This window comes from Lithobates pipiens, unplaced genomic scaffold, assembly GCF_037356315.1.
Source record: "Lithobates pipiens isolate NorthernLeopardFrog02 unplaced genomic scaffold, aLitPip1_a1.2 Scaffold_23, whole genome shotgun sequence".
In the NCBI taxonomy this organism is placed as follows: domain Eukaryota; kingdom Metazoa; phylum Chordata; class Amphibia; order Anura; family Ranidae; genus Lithobates; species Lithobates pipiens.
Window position 1 is genome coordinate 56,305,910 of NW_027507785.1, and position 25,646 is coordinate 56,331,555.

At 44.2% G+C, this 25,646-nt stretch overlaps 1 protein-coding gene across 6 annotated transcripts in view; it reads left to right on the forward strand.

Annotated features, from left to right (window-relative positions):
* The window catches only part of QRICH1 (glutamine rich 1), a 78,891-nt gene that overhangs the window by 45,563 nt on the left and 7,682 nt on the right, over positions 1 to 25,646 (forward strand). For all 6 annotated transcript variants that reach the window (XM_077451666.1, XM_077451667.1, XM_077451668.1 and 3 more), the window contains 4 exons: positions 693 to 1,688; positions 20,274 to 20,439; positions 23,399 to 23,553; positions 23,940 to 24,054. In XM_077451666.1, the coding sequence (XP_077307792.1) occupies positions 693 to 1,688; positions 20,274 to 20,439; positions 23,399 to 23,553; positions 23,940 to 24,054 (1,432 nt within the window). The remainder of the gene's footprint in view (positions 1 to 692; positions 1,689 to 20,273; positions 20,440 to 23,398; positions 23,554 to 23,939; positions 24,055 to 25,646) is intronic.

The following is a 25,646-nucleotide window of genomic DNA, read 5'->3' on the forward strand; positions in this document are numbered from 1 at the left end:
ATGAGAAAAAGGGGAAATGTTTTGTATTCCTAACACACTCCTGTCCTAGGATGAACTTCTTTTTACCTTTTTCCGACAAGAGCTTCAAAGAAGTCTTGTGTATCATCTGCTTGAACATCGAGTACCCTGCAAAAGTGCCGCAGAATACCCCCAACTCTCTAACCTGCCAACATATACACTTTCTCAGTCTAGAAGCTCACTGTGTTGAATGACGCTGAAGGTTTGTGCAGGTATCTTTTTTTTTTTTTTTTTTTTTATTTTTTTTATTTTTTTTTTTTGCTCTACTCTTGTAAACCTCTGGAGCAAAACAATTTGTCCGTAAATAGAAGTAGAACTATAAACCCTTTCCTGTGAATGGGCTGCCATCACTGACCATTCCTCCAGAAAATGCTAGTTGTCAGGCTGTCATGCTAATCTAGCAGCTTTCAGGGTTTTTTTTTTAGACTCGCTGAGCGGGAGCTTGTATGCCATTCAACAGTTTTGATTTCACAGATTGTATGAATGTTCCAGTTCAATGTCTAAGTGGCATCTCCAGGGAAAGCAGGGCAATTGCCAATTTTGAAAGAAGGGTAGTTATGAAAGCTTCTGTATGCCCCCCCCATTTAAGAATAAGCAAAATGTATTAAGTAATCTAGCAGCTAATAAAACATTTTGTATGTTCTGCTGTTAATTGGTGTGTTTTTGTTACACAGGTGCAGCAATCGCCACAGCAAGTGAATGCTCAGCAGCTCTCACCGCAGCTCAATGTCCACCAGTCCAACGAACAGGCAATCCAAGTGCAAGTCCAGATCCAGGGCACGGGTCAGTCTCAGACACAGCAGGGTGCTCAGACATTACAGACTCAGTCCCTTCAATCCCCCAGCCCCTCTCAGCAAATGACAAACTCCCAGTTACAGGTGGCCCAGATTCAGGTGCAGCATGTTCAGCCTGGTCAGCAGATGCAGCCCTCTGACATTCAGGACGACCACATACAGCACCAGCAGATCCAGGCACAGCTGGTGGCGGGACAGTCAGTCGGCAGTGGCATTCAGATACAGACAGGAGCGATGTCTCCACCTCCTCAGCAACAGGGTTCTCCCAGAGAAGGAGAGCGACGGTCTAGCACTTCAAGCGTCCTTCAGCCAGTTAAGAAACGTAAAGTGGACATGCCCATTACTTTGTCGTATGCAATTTCAGGGCAGCCCGTCGCCGCTGTCCTTGCCATCCCCCAAGGCCAGCAACAGAGTTACGTGTCCCTAAGGCCAGACTTGCTGACAGTGGACAGCGCCCATCTTTATGGGGCTACAGGCACTATTACAAGTCCAACAGGAGAGACTTGGACCATCCCGGTTTATTCAACCAACACCCGCAGCGATTTGCAGCAACAGAACATAACCCACATCGCTATCCCCCAAGAGGCCTACAATGCCGTCCACGTAACAGGCTCTCCCACCACAGTGGCCGCTGTAAAGTTAGAGGATGAAAAGGACAAAATGGCCAAAAACGCTCACGAGGAAGTGGTGCAGACTCTGGCCAACTCCCTATTTCCAGCTCAGTTTATGAATGGTAATATTCACATTCCAGTGGCGGTACAGGCTGTGGCAGGGGCCTATCAAAATACAGCACAGACTGTCCATATATGGGACCCTCAGCAGCAGACGTTACATGAACAGGTTCAGCAACAGTCCCAACAGCAGCACCAACTACAGGTAACCTGGGAAGGGTGTTTGGTGTGTGACTGTTTTTTGTTTTTGGTGGTCAAGTTTGCTCCTTTGTTGATTTTTTTTATTTATTTTTTGTTTTGTGTTTTCTCACTACTTGTGGTTTTAATCTAAACAAAAAAGGACACCAGTCTTAAGCCTGCCATACAGTCCCTGTTCACACTTGTGCGATGCAGGAATCAACGAGATTCCTGTGCAGGTTCCCGCATCGCATCTCGCTCACAGGCAATTCGCACTGCTCTCTGCAAACTGCAGCAGGTGTTGGTGTGAAGTTAATGACACCCCCAAATCGGATTGCAGTGCAAACTGTAAGCACAGGAATCGGATCGCATGGATGTAAACACGCATACGATCCGATTCCAGTGCGGACCAAAAAAAGATCCTGCACCTTTTTGGTGGGATTGTGATGCAATTTCAGCCATACAAACTTTATAGCTGAATTTGCAATGCGGTGGGAATCGCATGCGATGTCTGGCATCGCACTAGTGTGAACCCAGCCACATGGCTCATATCGTTCAGTAGGAATCCGCTGGAATTTGAGCTGTGATTGGCACGATCAGCACCACTTGACAAAAGTCATTTTAAAAATGGATTGCTGCTAGTGGAAAATTGTCGATTGTACAGTGACTGCATCCAGTCGGGTATAGTCGCTGTTCAGATTTTCAGAAAGCCACAGGTGCTGCAGCTGTTTGAAATGGAACAGCCAGTAGTGCTATTTGATTCATCCATGCTGTTTGTCAGGATCAACAAGAGAAATCTGTGAGTATGGCTAGCGCAAATGGCTATAGCCGCAGGCAGTAATCGTATGTATAAATAAAAATAAATAAAAACCAACAGTCTGGTTGTACCCAAGTCAGTCGATGGCTTGACTTTGGTACAATCGGCCTCCCCGTAGATGAAATTAATCTTGGCTGGTCACTGCTGAACCGGCAAAAATTTGACCCATCTATGGGCCAACTTTTTACTATGTACTTGGTGTTCAACGGCTTGCATACATTCAGGAAACCGTCTTTGTACCTTTTTGGGGAATTGTAAAGCTATAAAATCTGTCCATGTCATAGACAATAGAATGCCTCTCGCTTATTGTGAACAGGGAGGATCAGTCAAATGCTTGGATAATGTACAGCTGTGCCCCTGTATAATAGGAATGTAATCCATAGAAGCCGGGGCTCCGAGCTTAAAATGCTTTATTACCAAGAATGGAAAACGAGATCTAAAATCATTTCTACCTATAGCTGTTTCAAAAAATGCAACAGGGCTTCCTTTTTTTAAAGCAATCAGGATTTTCTATCCTTGTATCTATTTTCCCTGATGATAAAGTATGGCTGCTTCCACCTCAAACGGCCATGGGAAGGGCTGCTTTCACATGGAAAAGTAAAATAGAATCTTAAGCCAACGGTTCCCCCCGGCATGTGCAGCTTTCAAAGGATGAACTGTATATTCTGTAGACCGTATTATGTGCATAAAGGGAAAATTGGACTTGCAGTTTTAAAGTGGTAGTAAATGCTGTTCTTTACCTTGTACCTACAGGTAAGCCCATAACCAGGCTTGCCTGTAGGTACAGTGAATGTCTCTTAACCCCTTCCCATCCGCACTATAACCGAAAAACCGCTACAGCGCGGGCTTACCTTGCCGGGAGGCCGTCCCATAGACGTTGCCCTGTGATCACTGAGTCCTTTAGACTTTGCCAATCACAGCGTCCCTTTACCACGTGATTAGCTGTCGACCAATGATGGCTGATCAAGAATGTAAACACAAGCCGCTTATCAGCTTTTTTTCTCATGCCGACAGCACGAGGAGAGATGAAGAGCCAATAACCGGCCTTTGTTAAAGGGACATAGGCACTGATTATCCGTGTCCTGAATGTCAGTGCTGTCCCAACAATGCCCACCAGTGCTGCCAATCAGTGCCACCTATCTGTGCCCGTCAGTGCCCATAAATGCCTTCTCATCAGTGTCTCATATTATTACTGCCTATTAGTGCAGCCTATCAGTGAAAGAGAAAAATTACCTGTTTACAAAATTTTATAACAAGCTAGCTATGAAACTTGTGTGTGGTGTGTTTTTTTTCTTTCTTATTTTTTGCTAAGAAAAAAAAAAACCCAGCGGTGATTAAATACCACAAAAAGAGAGCTCTATCTCAAAAAAATGCTACCAAATGTAATTTGGGTACAGCATTGCATGACTGCAAATGTCATTCAAAGTGTTAAACGCTGAAAAATTGGCCTAGGCCAGGAAGGGGGTGAAAGTGCCCCAGTATTGAATCATTTGAAGTGGTTTTAAGTTTTTATTTATTCTATGCATAAAGGTTAAAAAAAAAAAACACCTCCTGTGTGCTGTGAACAAGTCTAACTGCTGAAACGTGTCAGCTGTCGCATTTTAGTGGTCATGTTATAATAAAGATTGCAGAAGAATTCCCAGAGTTGCCGGCATTTTTTTTTTTTTTTTCTATTCTCAAGCATCTGTCACTGCTGTGTCCTCACCATTTATACTGCCTCTTGTTTCTGAGGCCTGCAACGATCATCTTCAACTATAGGACAGCTACTGATGATGTAACTCCCATGCACGTGTGCTTAGGTTACATCATCCCTGGCACTTGGCCCATTCCTGGCATCTTACACACACTGGGAATGAATAGTGTGAACACTGAATGGTGCATGTGCGGTGTACACTTTGTCATCTGCCAAAAAATCCCGACCTCCTCGCATTTTTTATTTTTAGAGCTTCATTCCGCTTTAAGCTTCCTCTTGAGTGCCTTTAGAAAATGCAAATTTGTACTTGGCTCCAAGTTAAAGCGACATTGCTTTATGTAGCGCGGTTAGGTGTAGAACCCAAAGCCTTATGTGCCCCAACAATGACTGACGTTTACCCAGTGTGTAAAGTGGAAGTGTGAATGAGCCTTTTAGGTTTTACCTTTTTCTACCAGGAGGTGAGCAAACCTCATCGCTTTGAATAGGTTTTCATCCTTTTATATCATTCTGTGTTTCTGGCAGTGAATATGTTCTTGAAGATGTAGTTCAAGTGCTAGGAATAGGGTTGCACCGATACAGAGCATTTGCACAAGTATCGGTACTCGTGCAAATGCACCGATACTTTCAGACCTTGATTGTTTGAGCTGTCAGTGGGTCTCACCAGTGTTAAAGCGGGGTTCCACCCTAAAGTGGAACTTCCACTGATCGGAACCCTCCCCCCCTCCGGTGTCACAATTTGCACCTTTCAGGGGGAAAGGGAAGTGCAGATACCTGTCAGACAGGTATTTACACCCACTTCCGGGCATAGACTCTCGTGGGAGTCTACGCCATTTCCTGTCCTGCCGCGCTGTCTGCTGTTACACACACGGGTCCCAGAGACGGCGCGGACAATTCCTATTGCGCTGCGAGACTCGCGCATGCGCAATAGGGAACCGGTAAGTGAAGCCGATTCGCTTCACTTCCTGATTCCCTCACCTAGAATGGTGGCGGCAGCAGCTGAGAGCCGAGCGATCGATCGGCCTCGGCTGCCGGCATCGCTGGACCCATTTATTAAAAGTCAGCAGCTGTAGTATTTATAGCTGCTGGCTTTTAATATTTTTTTTCCCGCAGTGCAGTCCCGCTTTAAAGAAGTCCGGTAATTGGTGCTGTCAAAAAAGAAAAAAAAAAAAACATTGCTCAGCCCTGAAACAAAATAAAAAGAAACATTGTTTCCTTTTGTATATTTCTGTTTCTAAATGATAAACAATTAAAACCTTTTTTGTTTAGTAAGAAAAAAAAAAAAAAAATATATATATATATATATATATATATATATATATATATATATATATATATATATATATAATTATAGTATGTACACATTTTTATATTGAAAAAGCTCTAAATTTAATATAAAAAAAAAAAAAATCTATTTTCATTTGTAAATAACGTTTCAATGCTTTGTACCAATGCTGACAGCTGAAATTAAAACAACAGTTGCGGTAGGTATCGCTGATTGGTATTGGCGAGTACTAAAAACAAAAGTATTTGTACTTGTACTCATTGTGTGGTTAAAAAAAAAAAAAATGGTATCGGTGCATCTCTACCTAGGAACATTGTAAAATGAATATGAGGGCAACCTGGATTTGCCTTGATGTCCAATCTAAACTCTTACCGTTCAGATCTCTGGTTTCATTGTTTATTCTTGGGGCCTAATCTCTTCTGATTCTTTCCTGCCTACTGTTCAAGTGTTTGCACACGTAGGCTGTCTTTATTCCTCTTTTGGTTATTTTTGGCTGTGTGGTGAGAACATCATCCTGAGAAGAATTATGAAAAAGCCGCCTCTTTTGGATAAAGGTTGACGTTTTACAGTAAACACAATGCAGGGCTTTGCTGATCCTGGGTCGAGGATGCTGCATTTGACGTTGCCAGCAAATGTAGCGAAAAATGTAATTAAATTTTTTATTTTTATTTTTTTCTGAGAAAGAAGTTTTAGAAAAGCCTGACTTTTTTTTTTTCTTGAAGGTTGAATGTGTTGCTGTGTCGGGTCACATACATGATTGCTTCCCTAATTTAATGCTATAGCATAAGTTAAAAGAAAAACGATACTGCTGTTTAAGCATCTTTTTTCAGCCTTTGTTTTTTTTTTTTTTTTTTTTTTTTTTGTATGTATTGTTGCACATATGCGCAAACCTATTCTTGCATTCACAATATCTTAATAGACATTTGTGCGCAAATGCACACGTATTTGTGCTCATGAGGCATGAATTGCTGACCATAAATGCAGATTTTTCCTTTTTTTCTTCAGTGTTAAAAAAGAAAAAGAAATGCACAGCGCTTGTTACGCTCGTGTGCAAAGGCAGTGTACATTAGTTCAGGGCTCGACAAAACCCGGTCGCATTGGCGACTAGAAATAGCGACCTCGCGCCTGGGGCAGCACAGCTGGGGGTATCCTGTCTCTGTGGACCCCCCCAGCGTGATCGCGTCGGGCCATTCCGCCGGCGGCCGAAAATTTAGGCCGCGGCTTTGAGGCCTTCTGCGGTCCTATGATTCCTTATGGAATCTGGCGCCCTCTTGTGGTCGTTGTTGGTATGACAAACCAGCAATGCTAATTTCCTCTGCAAAGTTTCCTCTGCCTGTTTTATATTACCTGCATCTTCTTCCCTTTATTTAGAACCCCCTAAACATTATATATATATTTTTTATTCTAACACCCTAGAGATTAAAATGGTGGTTGTTGCAATACTGTCTGTCACACCGTATTTGTGCAGCGGACTTACAAGCGCACTTTTGTTGGGAAAAATAATTTAGTTAATAAAAAAATAAGACAACAGTAAAGTTAGCCCAATTTTTTTTATATTGTGAAAGATAATGTTACGCCAAGTAAATTGATACCCAACATGTCACGCTTCAAAATTGCACCCACTCATGGAATGGCGACAAACTTTTACCCTTTAAAATCTCCATAGGCGACGTTTAAAAAAATTCTATAGGTTGCACGTTTTGAGTTAGAGGAGGTCTGGGGCTAGAATTATTGCTCTCGCTCTACCGATCACGGCGCTACCTCCTATGTGTGGTTCGAACACCGATTTTATATGCGGGCAGGACAGGGCGCGTTTAAAAATTATTATTTTTTCTGCTTATTTTAACTTTTTTTTTTCCACTGTTCTTTTAAAAAAAAATGTTGTGTCACTTTTATTCTTATTACAAGGAATGTAAAAATCCCTTGTAATAGAAAAAGCATGACAGGTCCTCTTAAATATGAGATCTGGGGTCAGAGAGACCTCGGATCTCATATTTACACTAAAATGCAATTGAAAAAAAAATTGTCATTTGAAAAAAATAAATAAAATGTCCCTCTAAGAGCTATCGGCAATGACTTGGAGACGGGGGGGGGGGGGGGGGGGGTGGCGGCGACGGCGCTGCTATCTTCCCCTCACTCGTCTCCATGTCAGGCCAGGGACAGGTCCGGATCGCCATCACGGACCTGGCTCCTAACTTTTTAAGCTGGCTCCTAGATTCCAAGCAAATTTGTCAACCCCTGCATTAGTTAATGGGCCGTATTTTAGCTCGGTAAAAAAAAGCTGTACTGAGCTGAAGTGTGCAAAGGGACCTAAGAGACTGGAGTGGGAAATGGTATGGGAGCGCATTAGGCCTCATTCACATTGGCATACATAAAGGCACAGCTGCCTTATTTGCCCGCATAGGGATGTACAGGCATTCGTGCGTCCCTGTGCAGGCGGTCCTAGTCCCTTGAATTGGGATGCAGTGGCTCCTGGACACACCAGTGCAGGTAAACGTGGCCCTTGCACAGGCACATGCTTAAAGTGGTCATAAAGGCTCAATGTTTTTTACTTTCATGCATTCTATGCATGATGGTAAAAAAAAACCTTGTTCCAGCAGTCCACCTTAATACTTACCTGAGCCTCTCTCAATCCAGTACAAAAGCCTCAGCTCTCCCTCATTGGCTGAGACGGCAGCAGGAGCCCAATTGCCTTTTTAATATCACTTTGTACATCCCCTTAAAGGATGCCTGAGGAGTCAGGGAAGTATTGGCACTCAGAACAATAGAGCTGGCATAAGACGTGAGGGGAGTTGTACATGGGGCTATACATGGACACACGGCTTTCTGGTGTGGATTTGGCCATTGAGAGTAATGAGATAAGTGAGATAAGATGCACATACAAGATTGGTGCCAATAACCATACTGCATGCAGTACACTACAGGTATAGACCTAACAAACCACCTTATACATAACTGTGTGATCCTTGTATAACATCATGGTATGGTATGTTCACGTTTTTCCATATCTGAGCAGGTGTCGGCCTTAAAACAGAATTCAGTCAAAAAATACTTTTGCTGCAATAATTGCCTTCATTTCTGAGCTGTCTCCCACATTTATTTCCTGCCACTAGATGTCCTCGGTCTTCCAGGTTGCAGGACAACCAGCTTTATTCAACCACCTAATCTGTGACTGGACAGTGAAAGGAGAAGCAGTGCTGTGTTGAGTTCATCTCTGTTACTCCTCTGCTTACTCCACAAATCTGCATTCATCTTGTCAGCATGAACTGATGAGCTTTATGTTGCTTCTTCCTCTCCCATTCAGCTCTTCTGTACTCAGAACTGCAAGAGGCCGATACCAAGTGATACTCTGATATGTACACTGCTTTCATTAACACACAACCTATATATTTTTCTGCCTATTGTTCAGCTTGGTAAAGAATATATACAGGCGCTTTCTTTGACAGTATTTGGCTTTGTTACATTTAGGGCCTTGTACATATGGGATTCAGATGGGGTCAAATCACTAACCATTATTGTATGTGATATTTGTATTTTTTATGGGGGGGGGGGGGTTAAATGTTGCATTTAATACAGGGCTCGACAAAACCCGGGCGCCAGGTCGCATTTGAGACTAGAATTAGTGACCTGGCGCCTGGGGCAGCATAGCTGGGGGTATCCTGTCTCCGTGAACCCCCCCCCCCCCCCCCCCCCCGGGCGTGATCGCGTCGGGCCGTGCCGCCGCCGGCCGCTAATTGAGCCCCCCCCCCCCCCCCCCCGGCTTTGAGGCCTTCTGCGATCCTATGGTTCCTTCTGGAATCTGGCGCCCTCTTGTGGTGGCCGTTGGAATGACAACCAGCAATACTAATGGAGCTTCCCCTGCCAGCCTATCTCCTTCCCGTTACTTAGAACCCCTAAACATTATATATGTTATAGAGGAGGTCTAGGGCTAGAATTATTTTCTCTCGCTCTACCGATCGCAGCGATACCTAATATGTGTGGTTTGAACACTGCTTTCATATATGCGTTCGCTTCTGCACGCAAGCTTGGCGGGACAGGGCGCGTTTAAAAGTTTTTCTTTCTTGCTTTAACTTTAATTTTTATTTTTTTGCACTGTTCTTTAAAAAAAAAATAAAAAAATGTGTCACTTTTATTCCTATTACAAGGAATGTAAAAATCCCTTGTAATAGAAAAAAGCATGACAGGTCCTCTTATATATGAGATCTGGGGTCAGAGAAACCTCACATCTCATATTTACACTAAAATGCAATTTAAAAAAAAGTGTCATTTGAATAAAATAAAATGTCCCTCTAAGAGCTATGGGCAATGACTTGGAGACAGGTGGGGGGGCGCTATCTTCCCCTCACTCTTCTCCATGTCAGGCCAGGGACAGGTCCGGATCGCCGTCACGGACCCGGCTCCTAACTTTTTTTTTAGCTGGCTCCTAGATTCCAAGCAAATTTGTCAACCCCTGATTTAATAAGTAAATTCATCAAAATCAAATATTGAATTAATAGTCAACTCCACAAATGTGTTAAAAATGTGAGGTAATTACTGCAAGAAAAGAAGTCATTAGTCCACCTAACCAACTTTTATTTATTTTTTTTATTTTATTTTTTTTCTTCTGCTGGTACAGGAAAACTTATTAGGGCCCTTTCACACCTGAGTGTAGCAGGAACTACTATGGGCTTCCTATTGTCTTTTTTATTTTTTTATTTTTATTATTATTTCTATTTTTTCTCTGTGCATTTTTAACACATTAACCACTTCAATACTGGCACTTCCACCCCCTTCCTGCCCAGGCCAATTTTCAGCTTTCAATACTGTCACACTTTGACATTTTTTAAGTTGGCGCTCGAGAATTTTATATATATATATATATATATATATATATATATATATATATATATATACAAATGGAAGACCGAAGATTTTATTTTATTTTTTTTCTCTTTCCTAGTTTATTACATTTTGTAAATAAGTAATTTTTCTCCTTCACTGATGAGGTTGCACTGACAATCCTTTTCCCTAAATTTTCAGTGCAGACATCTCTCCCACCCCCATCCCCTGCGGAGAGCCAGTTATCGGCTCTTTTTCTCACGCTCTGTCAGCATGAGGAGAGGAAGGTCAATAACCGGCATTTCCTGTTTACACTGCGATCAGCTGTGATTGGACACCACTGGTCGCATGGTTAAGAGCCTACATCATAGGCTCTTTATTGTGAATGGTGATATGGTGTATCTGAGGCGCACACTGTACCACGGATCGCCGCGGGCTCTTGCGCGTGGCCCGTTCTGAAGGACCTCGTATGACATTCAGTCAGAACAGAAAAGCCACCGCCTGGCCGTCATTCTGATACAGTCTGGGCAGGGAGTGGCTAACACGCGTCGCACCTCGGGCAGCAGATTTACATGAATGGGCTGCCCTATGCACGGCAAACACCCCAAATTAGCTCCAGAACCTTTTTGGTTGCAGCGTGTCAGTTTATTATTATTATTTTTAGTGCGCGTTTGTATCGCATTCTATCGCGCAACAAATGTGCGGTAAAACGTGCATCTGTTACCCACGCATTGAGTGCCATTAATGACACCACAAGCATTACCTGCGATTTTAAAGTGCATTTATGAAACGTGCGGCAAAACACATTAGTTTTAATTTTTTTTGTCTTGAGGGTTTAGGAAACATGTAGGTCTGTGTGCAGCCTTTGCCCTGGTTCACACTGATGTTGTTTCAAATGTGAATTGGTTTGCACGGAATCGCATGACAAGGAAAATAACATTGCTTCCTATGGAGCCTGTTCACATCGGTGCAGCACGGCTGCAATTTGGCTTTGGTGCTATTCTGTGGCCCATAGACTTCAATGGAAAAAACTTTCAAATTGCTTATCCGTGCTATTGTCTTATATGATTCCAGCAGGTTTTCTTCCTCATTCTTTCCCCAATGTTTATATTAATATAAATGGTTGGCCTTACCAGCGACGTGCACGCACAAATGTGCTTACGCAAGTCTGAATGAACAGAGCCTAAGGATGTTTTCGTAGCTTCACAATATTTTATGTGTGCTTTAATTCATAGAACAATCTTCCTCTGGTGCAGTGTTGGCCTTTGGAAAAATTGTGATAAAACAATAGAAAAACACTAGATGTAAGTGCTAAATATCACAAAACCATAAATGTTTAACCACTTCGCGCCCAGGCCAATTCTGACATTTCTCTCCTACATGTAAAATTCATAATTTTTTTGCTAGAAAATTACATAGAACCCCCAAACATTATATATGTTTTTTTTAGCAAAGACCCTAGAGAATACAATGGCGGTCGTTGTAACTTTTTATCTCGCACGGTATTTGCGCAGCAATTTTTCGAACGCGTTTTTTTTTTTCAGAAAAGTTTCATGGTTAAAAAAAAAACAAAAAAAAATAACAGTAAAGTTAGCCCAATTTTTTTTACATAATGTGATAGATGAAGATACGCCGAGTAAATATATACCCAACATGTCAAAATTGCACGCGCTCGTGGAATGACGCCAAACTTTGGTATTTAAAAATCCCCATAGGCGACGCTTTAAAATTTTTACTGGTTACATGTTTTGCGTTACAGAGGAGATCTAGTGCGAGAATTATTGCTCTCGCTCTAACGTTCGCTGGGATACCTCACATGTGTGGTTTGCACACCGTTTTCATATGTGGGCGGGACTTGCGTATGCATTCGCTTCTGCGTACGAGCTCACGGGGACAGGGGCGCTTTAATTTATTTATTTTTTGTTAATTTTACTTTTATTTTTTTAGTTTGACACTTAGGCATAAAAGTAATAATTTTTTTTTTTTATTACAAGGAATGTAAACATCCCTTGTAATAGGAATATGGCACGATCGGACCTATTTACAGTCAGATATGGGGTCAATAAGACCCCATATCTCACCTCTGGGCTGGGAAGCCTAAAATAAAAAAAGATCACGGCTTCCCAGCCAAATCGGTGCCGTTATTTTGAATGCAGAGGCCGGGCGTGACGTCATAACATCCCGCTCGGCCTCCCAAACGATCATAGAGACTCCGGGGACCATCTGGTCCACCGTAAATCTCTATGGTATCATCCGGGGGCCGGTGGATCCTGTGACCAACTCACCAATGGAAGCGGTGAGTCGGTAGAAGCAACGGAGGGTGGTGGGAGGGGGGGGGGGGCGTCCCCTCCCGCAGCCAAATCGACAGATTTGGAGTGTTTTTTGCAAAGAAGAGTTGGAAAATCTTGCCAAGTCATGATGTGCCATGCTGATAGACTCATACCCAAAAAGACTGAGTGCTGTAATAAAATCAAAAGGTTCTTCAACAAAGTATTTAAAGGTGTGCACACTTGGGCCCCTTTCACACTACCGTGAATTCACTGCGATTTCACGGCCACGATTTTGCAGCGATTTCAAGGAATGCCTTGTGTAAACTTGGTCTATGGACCTCGACTCGCATCAAAGTCGGACCAAAGTAGTGCAGGGACTACTTTGAAGTCTGACGGATATGAACGGTACCCATTGGAAACCATGGGATACGACTTGTCACAGGACGAGTCGCACAAGTTTGAAGGGGGCTTTATGCTAACCTGACATTTAAACAGCGGCGTGTAGAGTTTTTATATCCACTGTAGCTATATAGACGCCAATTGCAGCAGAATTCTGGGAATGAATAACATTAAATAGTATGATCATAACCAAGCAAGGATCACGACTGACCAAAACAAAGGGCAGCCAAAGAAATGTATATAAAAGTTCTGTGTTAGATGCCTAACCTGGCCAATAATCATATAGCAGATGAATAGCATAGGCTGGGGGGGGCTCGGCTCGCCTCGCTCAACCCCCTCCTGAGTGCAGGTTGGCTTATCCCTATTCCTAGCTTAGAGGCTGATGAGCTCTCACAGAGTTGTATTGACACCCTGTCATGGATAAGCGAGTGGATACAGGAAGGTGATTCAGCGTGGTCAGTCAGTGTTGCCAGTAACATGTTCTGAGTGAATAGATTCCAGCATGCAATCTTCCATAATGAGTAAGGCTGGGAAAGAAGCTGGTCATATCAGAGGAATTCTTCGGTGTCGGGGTAATGCTGTATTTACATCTCTGACTGGGAGACCTTGAATAGCACTAATAGGAGCCCTGTGCTGCTGCATGGTCTGCAGGATCGGGACTCAGTTCACTACTCTGGTAATTTGATGTCCTCCTTTTTTACCACTACTCCCCATCACTCACAATCCTCCTCCTTCTTTTTTTATTTTTATTCCCCCCCGGCCTTGAGGAGCCTCAGGCATTCACTTGGTGGCTCTCTCATGGCTACCCATGGGTTCAAAACTTTCTTTCCTCCCGCTTCCTTTCTCTCCTGGGGCTTCCTTTCTCTCCTGGGAGACCATCCGAGAAACACGTGACGCATCAGCTAGAGAGCATGATCGCTTCCTTCAATTAAAACACTCGATTGCTGCCTTGCGCCGCACGTCCACTTACCCATTTCAAGACCCTTTTTGAACATGCATGTCAGCATGCCCCTGGGTCCCCCGCCCTCATATCGGCTATCTATGCATCTTTGAATGGATTGTCATCAGCACCCCTCCTTTTTTTATATGGCTCAATGGGAGAGGGACCTCCAGGCCCCCATAGACTTGGAAGACTGGAGTAAGGCCGGGAAAATGGTGGCCAAATGCTCATTTAATACAAACACCCTAGAAGCAGCATATAAGGTCCTATTCCGATGGTACTGGTTCCTGGCCCGCACAGCTCAAGCATTCCCGGGAAGTATTGATTTTTTTCCGCAACTGTTGAATGAATGAAAATACTTGTATAGCGCACAATGCGAACTGAATCGCCTCTAGGCAACTGTGGGCAGCGGGGTGATGTCGTACACACCTGGTGGTCTTGTCCAAGACTGGTGGGGTTCTGGTCTTGGGTTTTTGGCTTACTGCAGACACTTTTCCATCTTAACAGTCGGAAGGGACGCTAAGCTAGCCCTATTACATTGTCCAATACCTGGATTGTTCTCACCACAGCAGAAGCTGGCCACTTGCCTCTTTATAGCGGCTAAACGAACTATAGCTCAAGCCTGGAAGACCCAATGAGTAGCTTTCCAAGCGGTGAGAACACACTTGACTGCTATGTTACTTCAGGAATGAATGTCCAGTATTGTGAATGACTTGTGCCAAATTTCTCATGGATCTCTTATGAGTTCCCCACACGTCAAGCATTCTGTTTGGGCCTTGCCTGACTCCCTCCTGTGAGGTTCACGTGTCCAAGTCCTCCTGTTCCCTTCCCCCCCCCCCCCCCCCCCTTTGCCTTTTTTGCTCTTCTTGCTTTCTTTCTGGTTTCCTACTAGCCTGGCTCCTACCGTTGCTGGAGAAGGGCCTCCCCTTCGGCGACGAATTTGGGGACATGGCATTTTATGCAGTAGTCATTTTTCGATACCATCCCCCTACTTTCACTATGTCATAGGATAATTGGGAACAATATTGATCGTTGGTAATTTTTACACATCTCTAGCTGGGCGATCAACGAGCTTGTTTATGATTCTCTTGTTTACCCAAAAACTAAAACATATTGAAACGGAACAGCAGCAATAGGGAAGCCAAGCAATCCTATCCTTTTGTTCAGTATGATCCAGTTACCGATGTGTTCTCGTACCTTGTATACTATAGAGTCATTGTAAGCTGTTGAACATACCTGCACACACCCCCCCCCTCTTTTTGATGTACACTATAGTGCCAAAAGTATTGAGACGCCTGCCTTTACACACACATGATCTTTAATGGGGTCTTGGACCCCATACACACTATTTGAAACTCTTAAGGTTTGAATCTGTTTGTATGCAATCAGGCAGGCCCTTGCCACTACATGGTTTTGGTAAATCCGAAGACAAAAATCAGCAGAAAATCTAATGGTGTGTATGGGGCCTTAGTCAGCAGGGTTCAATATTGAGTTGGCCCACACTTTGCCGGTGTTCTGCCGTATAGTGTCCGGCCATGAAATAGTGTCCGCCCCGTACTGCGCATGCGCAGTACGGAGCAGACGAAGCTTCGGAAAATCTCCGAAGCTGAACGGCGCCTGCGCCTTGAGTGGAGGTGGTAGCCCCACCATCCAAGCGGATAGGGTTGTGAGTATTAAAAGGGCCCCTCGCGGGCGAGCTTCGCTCGCCACGCTTCGGGCTCGGCCTCGCTGTGCTCGGCTCTTTTTTTATTCCTACTCTATGTCCACTTGGATGGTGGGGATAGAACCTGGACTCACGGCGCAGGCGCCGTTCATCCTCGGCTATTTTCGGAATCTGTGTTGCTGTGTACTGCGCATGCGCAGTACACAGCGGACACTATCCGATGGAGGACGTTATTTGACAAGACACCGGCTAGAACAGCTTCACCTCTTCTAGGAAGGCTGTCCACAAGGTTTAGGCATCTCTATGGGAATGTTTGACACTAAACTATAAGCAGATAAAGCACACTTTTTTTTTTTTTTTTCTTTTTTCGCAGTCATAATAATGAATCACCACCAGTCCTGTGTGTCCCTTCCATGTTATCTGAGATGGCCAAGGTTCCTCCCTATCTCTATTGTCTCTTGCCTGGTTGGGACATGTTGTAATACAAAAAAATAAGGTGAATTAGACCCCCCCCCCCCCCCCTTTCTGGCATGCAGAAAGTGTTCACTGTTCCTTTAGTGAGGGTAAAATCCCAAGCGGAAGATGAAGTAATTCATATTCTCTCCGATAGATTAAGCTGAATTTTACACTCTCAACAGTTTTCAGGTTACACTTCCGCTCTCACAAGCCAGTTGTTGCCTAATAGAATCCATTTATTAAGAGACCTGGTTGGTATTGTTCCATTGTAGTCATTCATACTTTAACTGCTTCAGGACTGCCCCGTAATAGATTTACTGCTACAGGGCTGTTCTCCTATGCAGGATCACGTGTGTGGGTTTACGTGTACGTGATTCTGCACTTCTGCCTGCAGGGGGCACACCGCTTCTGCTGTGATTAATCACAGCAGAAGCCAATCTTCGGGTGTCGGGCACTCTATGTCCTCCAGCACCTGCCAATCGTTGGGAAAAACGCACAGAATTGAGATGTGCCTTGTTTGTTCTCTCCCTCTCCCTCTCCCTCTCCCTCTCCCTCTCCCTCCAATTTTGACACATTTTTGGAACCATTGGCAGGAATACAGCTATCAGTGTGATTAAAAAATGTCACCAGAAGTGAAGGGGTTAACTGTTCCCTGGGAAGGGACTAACTAGAGGAAGTGATGAATTGTGATTCCTAGCTAATGGGAACACACGATCTGTCACACCTGTCAGAACAGGGAAGTGTGTTTACACACACACACACACACACTCATCCCTGTTCTTTGTCTCCTGGTCACGATCGCTCGTGGCTGGCTGTCATCGTGACTGTCGGCCATGAGCATCGGCACCCCAGCTGTGCAGCGGGGGGAGCGCGTGTCTGCTATCCGGACCCCGCGAGCCGACGTATAGCTACGTGGTTTCATGCAGGGGAGCCAACCTGCCGCAGTACAACTGTGGCGGCTGGTCCAAAAGCAATTGGAGGCAACAGAATCCGAACCTGCCACTGAAGAAATATCGGGAAGCCTAGACCTACAGTTCCCATACTATTTTCTTAGGTTTGGAGGTAGTAGTCATTGGCTCCTGCTTCGGTCAATCAAATCCTCTGAGGCGGGATCGGGCGGTGGGGCTGAGCCACAGTGTGTGTCAGTGGATAGCCCAGCTCAAAAGCAAGCCTGCATGAGTGCCCCCATAGCAGCAAGCACAGCCCTGATCGGGATCTACCTGTCGGCTTCCCACGGTCGACATGTTGCTGACCCCGGATCTAAAGCATTGGTTTAACCCAGTGTTCTCAGCCAGGGTGCTGCAAGCATCAGACCCAGTTTGCCCTGGATCAGTCATGAGTTGCCATGGTGTGGGATGGCTGGCATTCATTGCTATGGTTGCAGCTGGCTCACCTGCCCTATGGCAACGCATTCTGATTCGGAACAGATGGCATATAGGGGCACTTTAGCGTGGCTCTTTACCCAAGTGATTGGCGGTGTCCACATGTAAACATGGAGATGCTGGTAATCGGCGGTCCTCTCCTCGCACTGACAGTGTGAGGAGAGGAGAGCCGATCAACGGCATCTCCTCACAGGGGACAGCTAAGTATGTAATCGGGGCACTGATCACCCGTGCCCTGTTTACGATGATTGCCCACCACTGTCAGCAATGATTGTCCACCACTGCCAGCAATTAGCTGGTCATTAGTGATGCCCACCAGTGCTGCCTATCTGTGCCCATAAGTGCGGCATATTCTTGCCACCTAATCGGTGCCCATAAGTGCGGCCTCATCAGTGTCCATCAGTGAAGGAGAAAAATTACTTATTTACAAAATGTACTGACAGAAACTAAAACTTTTTTTTTTTTCAAAATTTTTGGTCTTTATTTTTTCCTTTTTAAAAAAAACAAACAAAAAAACAGGAGTGATTAAATGCCACCAAAAGAAAACTCTATTTGTGTGAAGAAAATAACAATTTTACATGGTTACAGTGTAGCATGACCGTGCAATTGTCATTCAAAGTGGGACAGCGCTGAAAAATGGCCTGGGCAGGAAGACACACACACACACACACACACGTGTGTGCGCAATGGCATATACTGTAATGGCAACTTCTAGTGGAACTGTGATAGGGTGGTGGGCGATATGGCACTAACAGACACTATCTGGGAGGGTCACTGACTTCACTGGTGACGCCAATACAGTGAACCGTGATAAATACTAGAACACTGACATTTGTACATTGACACTGGTTGGAAAGGGGTTAACCCCTAGGGGGCAATCAAAGGGTTAAAGAACAAGTTCACCTTTTGGGAACATATTCCACCCGATTTTTAGGGTGGAACGTGTAACCTGTTCACAATGCTGCAGCAGTTGCCTGTACTAGTTGTTTCTCTCCTTTTTTTTTATTTTTTTATTTTTTTATTTTTATTTTTTTTGAATGCCGTGGGGCTCCTCCCACACAGCCGCGTCATTCATACATGGAGCTCTGTGTATGAATGAACTACAAATCCCCACATCCTTACCGGCTGTCGGCTTGTGGTTCTCAATGAACTACCAAAGTGCTCTGGAGCTCTGTGGTAGTTCATTGTCTTCCTGTCAAGGAGCGTCGGCTTACCCTGTATGGGATGTGCAGGTATACAGATACACTGACAGTGTACCAGCGATCTCCTGATTGCTGGTGCAATGCTTTACAGGCTCCTAAAACAAAACAAATTCACTTTTTTTTTTTTTTTTTGCAGGAAAAAAAAAATTGTGCATTTATTTATTTTTTTGTAGAAAGGTGAACTTATCCTTTTAAATAGATGCCTAACAATGCATAATATTTACTGCTTTTACTTTATCTGTCTTTTTTTTTGTTTGTTTTTTTTCTCCCTGCTTTTTTAAACATAAGGCTCTGTGCTGTGATTAGACAGACGATCAGCAGGTCTCAGCCATGAATCATTGGCTGGGACCCGCTGATGAAATCTTGCCATGTCCCATCACAGTGCCGTCACCAGCGCTCGCATGTGGAAGTGGAAGGCCGCGTACACACGCGGGGACTGTTCGCCCAACTTTGTCCGTCAAACAGTTTCGGCAAACAGTCCGCTCAAAATTAGCATGGACGGACATGGCCACACACGACGGACGAACAGTTTGCTGAAACCGTGCGCGATGACGTGAACGGCACGTACGACGGGACGAAAAATACGACGTCCTATACACTGCATTATAACTTTCGGCGTGAAAATCCTTTCTGAGCATGCGCGCAACTTTGTTTGACGAACAAGCCTACACACGAGCGGACTGTTCGCTGAAACAAGGTTTCAGCGGACAGTTTTTCGGAAATTCCGAAAAACCTTGTCCGTCAAACTGTCCGCTGAAACTGTCCGCTGAAAGCCCACACACGAGCGGACTGTCTGCCCAAACACTGTTCAGCGGACAAAGTTGGGCGAACAGTCCGCCCGTGTGTACGCGGCCGAAGTCCTTCGACTCGACATACATGTAAAAGATCCAGCAGGGCTGTGCTGCTTGCCTGCAGTATGACTACTATAGGCGGGCGACAAGAAGTTAAAAGAATACCTAGTGGTCCTGCCATGAAAGTTTTGTTCAGGCACCTCCTGTTATAGGATGACGGCTCCTGTCCCTGTTTCTCAGTTGTACCCCTGCATTGATACTCTGGCAGATGGAGATGAAGACTACAAATGGCCATTTTTGGCACACATTGCACAGGCATGGTTTTCACTGTGGATAAACATAACCTTTTAGTAATGCTGTATACCTGAAAAACGTATCTTGAGAAATGTTGCATATATACAGCAAGTGGAGGCAAAATGGCAGTGGGAGATCAGCAGCACTGAGAGGCAATGAAGGAAACGAAAAGAACATGCCCATTGTTTGAGACGCAGCATTTATAAAACCAGTTGTCATGGTTCGCCTTTACATCTACTTGAAAGTTTTTGCCTGGAGGAACCAAATTCAGAACATATAATTATGGTATATGATTCATTATGTGAGTTCTGATGGTAGGCTGGCACACCCACGCTTATGCTGTGATACCGATGACTGACTGATTTTGGCTGCATTGTCATGGTTTTGAAATGTGCCGGCTCACACAAGTGAATGGTTTGCATAAAGCTGGAGCTGGTTTATAACATTGGAAGGTTTTCATTTTCAGTGAGGTGGAGACTCCTCGCTTAGCTGGCAGTGACCACACCTTGGATCCCCCACCTTGTATCTGATGTTGGCCAAAGAGCCTAGTCTTGTACCTTGCTTTGCTTGACTAATCAGTGTTTGTTTTTACCCCCCCCTTTTTAGAGTCAACCTGTACAAGAGGTGGAACCCCCTCCACAGCCTTCCCCAGAGCTAATGCTACCAAACACCTTAAAGCCAGAAGAAGGACTGGAAGTCTGGAAGAACTGGGCACAGACAAAGAACGCAGAGCTGGAGAAAGACTCTCGCAACCGATTAGCACCCATAGGAAGTAGGTGTTTCTAGAAGTCTAGATTTGACACCAAGCAATAAATAACCAATTCTTAACCGCTTGCCAACCGCCTCACGCCGATACACATTGGCAGAAGGGCTCGTACAGGCAAACGAATGTACCTGTACATTGTCCTTTTTAAGAGGCGGGCATGCGTGCCCACAGCAAGCTCCGTGAGTCGGGTCCCTGTTTGGGCCCATCCCTCCTGTTAAGTCCCCCCCCCCCACAGGAAGCAGCTTGCTATGGGGGCAGCCGAGCCACAACGCCCTCTGTCCATTCAGACATGGAGCCATGGCCCAGCCCCACCCCCTCTCTCTCATTGGCTGACTGACAGTAGCAGGAGCCAATGGCGCAACACTACTGTCTCAGCCAATGAGGAGGGGAGTCCCGGGCAGCCGAGACACTCCTACAGCATCGCTGGATCTAGATGGGGCTTGGGTAAATGTTAGGCGGGCTAGGAGGGGCTGCTGCACACAGAATGCACTAAGATAAAACCTGCCTTTACAATCACTTAAAATGTTAACTTTTTTTATTTTTATTTTTTTAAAGGTAAACATTGATTTGTTAACTTTGCACACTTGGGCAGGAAACCCAGAAGAACACCTTTTTTGTGTTCTCTGTTGTGTTTTTAATAAAAAAAAAATAAAAAAAAAAAATATATATATATATATATATATATATATATATATATATATATATATATATATATATATATAAACCGTATTAACCACTTTACAATCACAATACATACAAATGCATCTCAAAATATTTGAATATCATCAAATTTTATTTTGATTATGGCTTACAGATAGTGACAACCCAAAATTCAGTATCTCGGGAAAATTAGAATATTACATAAGACCAATAAAAAGATTTTTAATACAGAAATATTTGCTTACTGAAAAGTATGTCCATGTACAGTATAGTATGGACTCAATACTTGGTCGGGGGTCCTTTTGCGTAAATTACTGCATCAATGCAGCGTGGCATGTGTTATGGAAGCCCAGGTTACTTTGATAGCGGTCTTCAGCTCGTCTTCATTGTTGGGTCTGGTCTCTCATCTTCCTCTTGACAATCCCCCACAGATTCTCTATGGCAGTGATGGCGAACCTTGGTACCCCAGATGTTTTGGAACTACATTTGCCATGATGCTCATGCACTCTGCAGTGTAGTTGAGCATCATGGGAAATTTACTTCCAAAACATCTGGGGTGCTAAGGTTTGCCATCACTGCTCTATGGGGTTTAGGTCAGGCAAGTTTGCTGGCCAATCAAATACAGTGATACCATGATCGTTAAACCAGGTATTGGTACTTTTGGCAGTGTGGGAGGTGCAAAGTCCTGCTGGAAAATGAAATCCGCATCTCCATAAAGCTGGTCAGCAGAGGGAAGCATGAAGTGCTCTAGAACTTCCTGGTAGGGGGCTGCTCTGACTTTGGCCTTATCTTCACAATCCTCTCAAGACTGCGGTTATCCCTGTTGCTTGTGCGCTTTTTTTTTTTTTTCTACCACACTTTTTCATTCCACTCAATTTTCCATTAAAATGCTTGGATACAGCACTCTGTGTGAACAGCCAGCTTCTTTAGCAATGACCTTTTGTGACTTGCCCTCCTTGTGGAGGATGTCAATGACTGTCTTCTGGACAAATGTGAAGTCGGCAGTCTTCCCCATGATTTTGTAACCTACCGAACCAGACAGAGAACATTTAACCACTTTACACACAATCGCATACCTGTACGTCATTTTGCGGAAGTGGTTATACTGGGGTGATGCCTGAAGTCAGAGGCCTCACCCTGGTAGTGTGTGTGTGTGTGTGTGTGTGTGTGTGTGTGTGTGTGTGTGTGTGTGTGTTTGTTTGTTTTTTTTTTTTTTTTTTTTTTTTTTTTTTTTTTTTTTTTTTTTAGAGCAGACTTGCTTTCATGTGATAAGAACCAATGCAACCACTCAGCCCTTATCACAAGCAGTCCCAGACACCTTTTTATCTCTTGGCATCAGGAAAACTTGTCAGAAGTGGCAGCCGGTGTTCTGGCAGATAGTGTCTGGCCCCGTACTGCGCAGGCAGAAGAAGCTTCGGAAAATTTCCGAAGATGAACGGCGCCTGCGCCGTGAGTGGAGGTGGTAGCCCCACCATCCAAACGGACATAGGGTTGTGAAAATTAGAGGGACCCTCACGGGCTCAGCCTCGCTGTGCTCGGCTCTTTATATTCCTACTCTGTCCACTTGGATGGTGGGGCTAAAACCTGGACTCACGGCACAGGCGCCGTTCATCCTCGGCTATTTTCGGAATCTGTGTGTGGTATGTACTGCGCATGCACAGTACACAGCGGACACTATCCAATGGGGGAACATATATGATAGGACACTGGCAGAAATCACACTTGGTGCTCTGGATTGAGACAAGTACACACTAAAGAGGGATATGCTTTGTTCATATTTCATGTCTGAGGTTTACAAACACTTTAAGGGGTCTGTGCGAAGATCCTCAATTCTCTCCCATCTGTCGTCAGAGCTCAGAATTTTAGAGGCTCTCCTAAGTCCCTAATCTGACGGGTTCTGAACACGCCCATCGGTCCTGGAGCGCTTATAATGGGCATCAGGGCGAAATGCATTTTAATGTGTTGACTTTGATTTTCAATGCAGATGCCTCCAAAAAAAGGCACCAAAATGTGGACTCTTGGTAGCTGGTCAGCACCATTGTTTGAAGGCAAGCCACGTTTATACTTTTTATAAGCATGGACTCTGAACAAAGGTTGTCCTCTTTAAAACAGTTAATTGAAATCAAATTTCAGGCAAATGTAACTGATTATCTTTAGAAAGACTCAGGATTATTGAATACTACTTTCAAGTTTGAAATTGTGACCATGTTAGCCACAGTATCTCAAAGTGCTAAAGGATTTGATGCACAAATCCTTTTGTCTGTATTTTCCTCTGTGCCTAAATGTCACACCTTTGTCTTTGTAGGACGCCAACTGCTGAGGTTTCAGGAGGACCTCGTCTCATCCGCAGTAGCAGAGCTGAATTACGGCTTGTGTCTCATGACAAAAGAAGCTCGTAATGGGGAAGGAGAGCCCTATGACCCAGATGTACTATATTATATTTTGCTTTGTATCCAGAAGGTGAGTGCCTGTGGTTTATTGGTTGAACTAGATGGACTTGTGTCTTATTTCAACCTAAGCCCTTATGGGGAAGAGGGGGGGCCTTGTATATATGGTATCAGTACCTGCCCTCAAGAATCTTGCAATCCCAAAGTTCCCTAACTCAGTGTGGGAGGAAACTGGAGCACCCGGAGGAGACCCATGCAGGCATCGGGAGAACATGCAAACTCCATGCAGTTGGTGCTGTGGTTGGGATTTGAGCCGCCCACCCTAGTGCTGCTAGGCATATGCTTTATATAGGTTAAGATGTGTTATAAATGTTACTCTGCATTTATTCTATTTTATTTTTATTTATTTTTTCCTGCATGTGTTTTTTATTTTTTTTAAGCTCATGTTTTCTTTTTCAGTACTTATGTGAGAACGGGAGAGTGGATGATATATTTTCAGATCCCTACTACCTTAAATTCACAGAATTTCTTCACCAAGTTCTCAAGACATTTCAACCTCGAGTCACTCAACTCGGTAAGCACTTCTTGTGACACCTTTCATGTATTTGTTGCATATCCGAAAGTGCAGCGCTAAGATACACCTATATATGGCACTAGGTGTGTGCAAACAATATAGAATACAAGTGAATTCAATCTAAGTACATAAAGAATAAGTGAAGTCAATCTAAATGCATAAACAATGATCAGAGTTCCAGTATTGATGGATAAATGAATGTCCACTAGTAACAATCGAATTCATAAAGATTCAAATTTTCACACGGTCCGAAGTACTGCAGATTTTGCAACCGACTACAGGATAATCGCTAGAAGAGGTGGATACCTGATATACCAGATAGGTTGGACACAACTACCATATAGTAATGTGTCATAAAGGCACAGAGAGGGTTCAATGGCCCAAACGGCAGGATTCCCAGCCAGATGGTATATCTCCTCAGGGTTGTACATCGCGATCCTCAGTTCTCCGTAATCAACAATTCTGGAAATTGGATCGACTGTCGAGGTTCGGACTTCTGTAGAGCTTGATCCAGGAAGGCTCGATACAGGTTCACCATAGAGAGGGAAAGCACAAAAAAGCGCTTTGCATAGTGAAGTTCAACAACTAAAGGTTTATTGTAGAAAAATTATATAAAAAGCGCAAAAATACAAAAAAATATATCACGTGATGCATAAAAAGGCCAAAGCAATGTGGGGAGCATAAAAATGCTATCCCTACTGGGGCATAACCATAACTTTTGACCCCCCCCCACCCACATTGCTACAATATATAATACTAAACAATTAACTGATAATTGGGGCTTATGGGAGGTAACCGCCTACTCAGTTAACCCTGAAGTGTACTCGCATAACTTTAAGGCTGCCGCCAAACAGAGCATCTCACATCCCAACGTTTCTCGGGTCCTATACATTTAGCACACTAACCTCGCCACCAAATGGCGCCATTTTCCTTAGGGCTTTGTGTACCAGATCACAGGCGTCTACAAAACTCTCTCCATGGAACGCAAACATGGACGGAATATCCGCCCTATCTGCGCTCCACGGTCTGACCCGAAAACCGGAAATGGGCGCGCCCCCCTCGCCGTAGCTTTGAACAACAGCACATGCAGACCAGACCTATAATTTACACATGCCAGTTGTACCCAATTAATTTACTAAAAGCAGCTAAGAGGTCGTCTGTTGGGTATTAGGCCGAGTATACCACGATCAGAGCTTCGTAACTGCGTACCAAGCCTCGGTTTGGATACGGAAGTGACAAGAACGTCACTTCCTCCTAACAGTCATATCCGGAATCAGCCGCCTCACCTTCCTGTGCGCTCCAAAGCCTGGAGCGCAAATCGGAAGTGACGACGTCTATCCCGATTTTGGCTCCTATCATTGCATCTACATAAAACATTTAACCCGAAGTCATAACCTGACGTCGTCTCTTGCGTTCCAAAGGTAAAACGGAACATAGAGACGATGCTGATGTGCCAAAAATTACTTTTGTATAGAAATCTATGCAAGTTGCCTTAAAGTCGTCCCAAAGTATTACAGGAACCTTTTTCTAAGTCGGAGCGACTTGAGTCACTCCTATCAGAATGGTTCCATAGAACAGGACGGAGCGCGGCT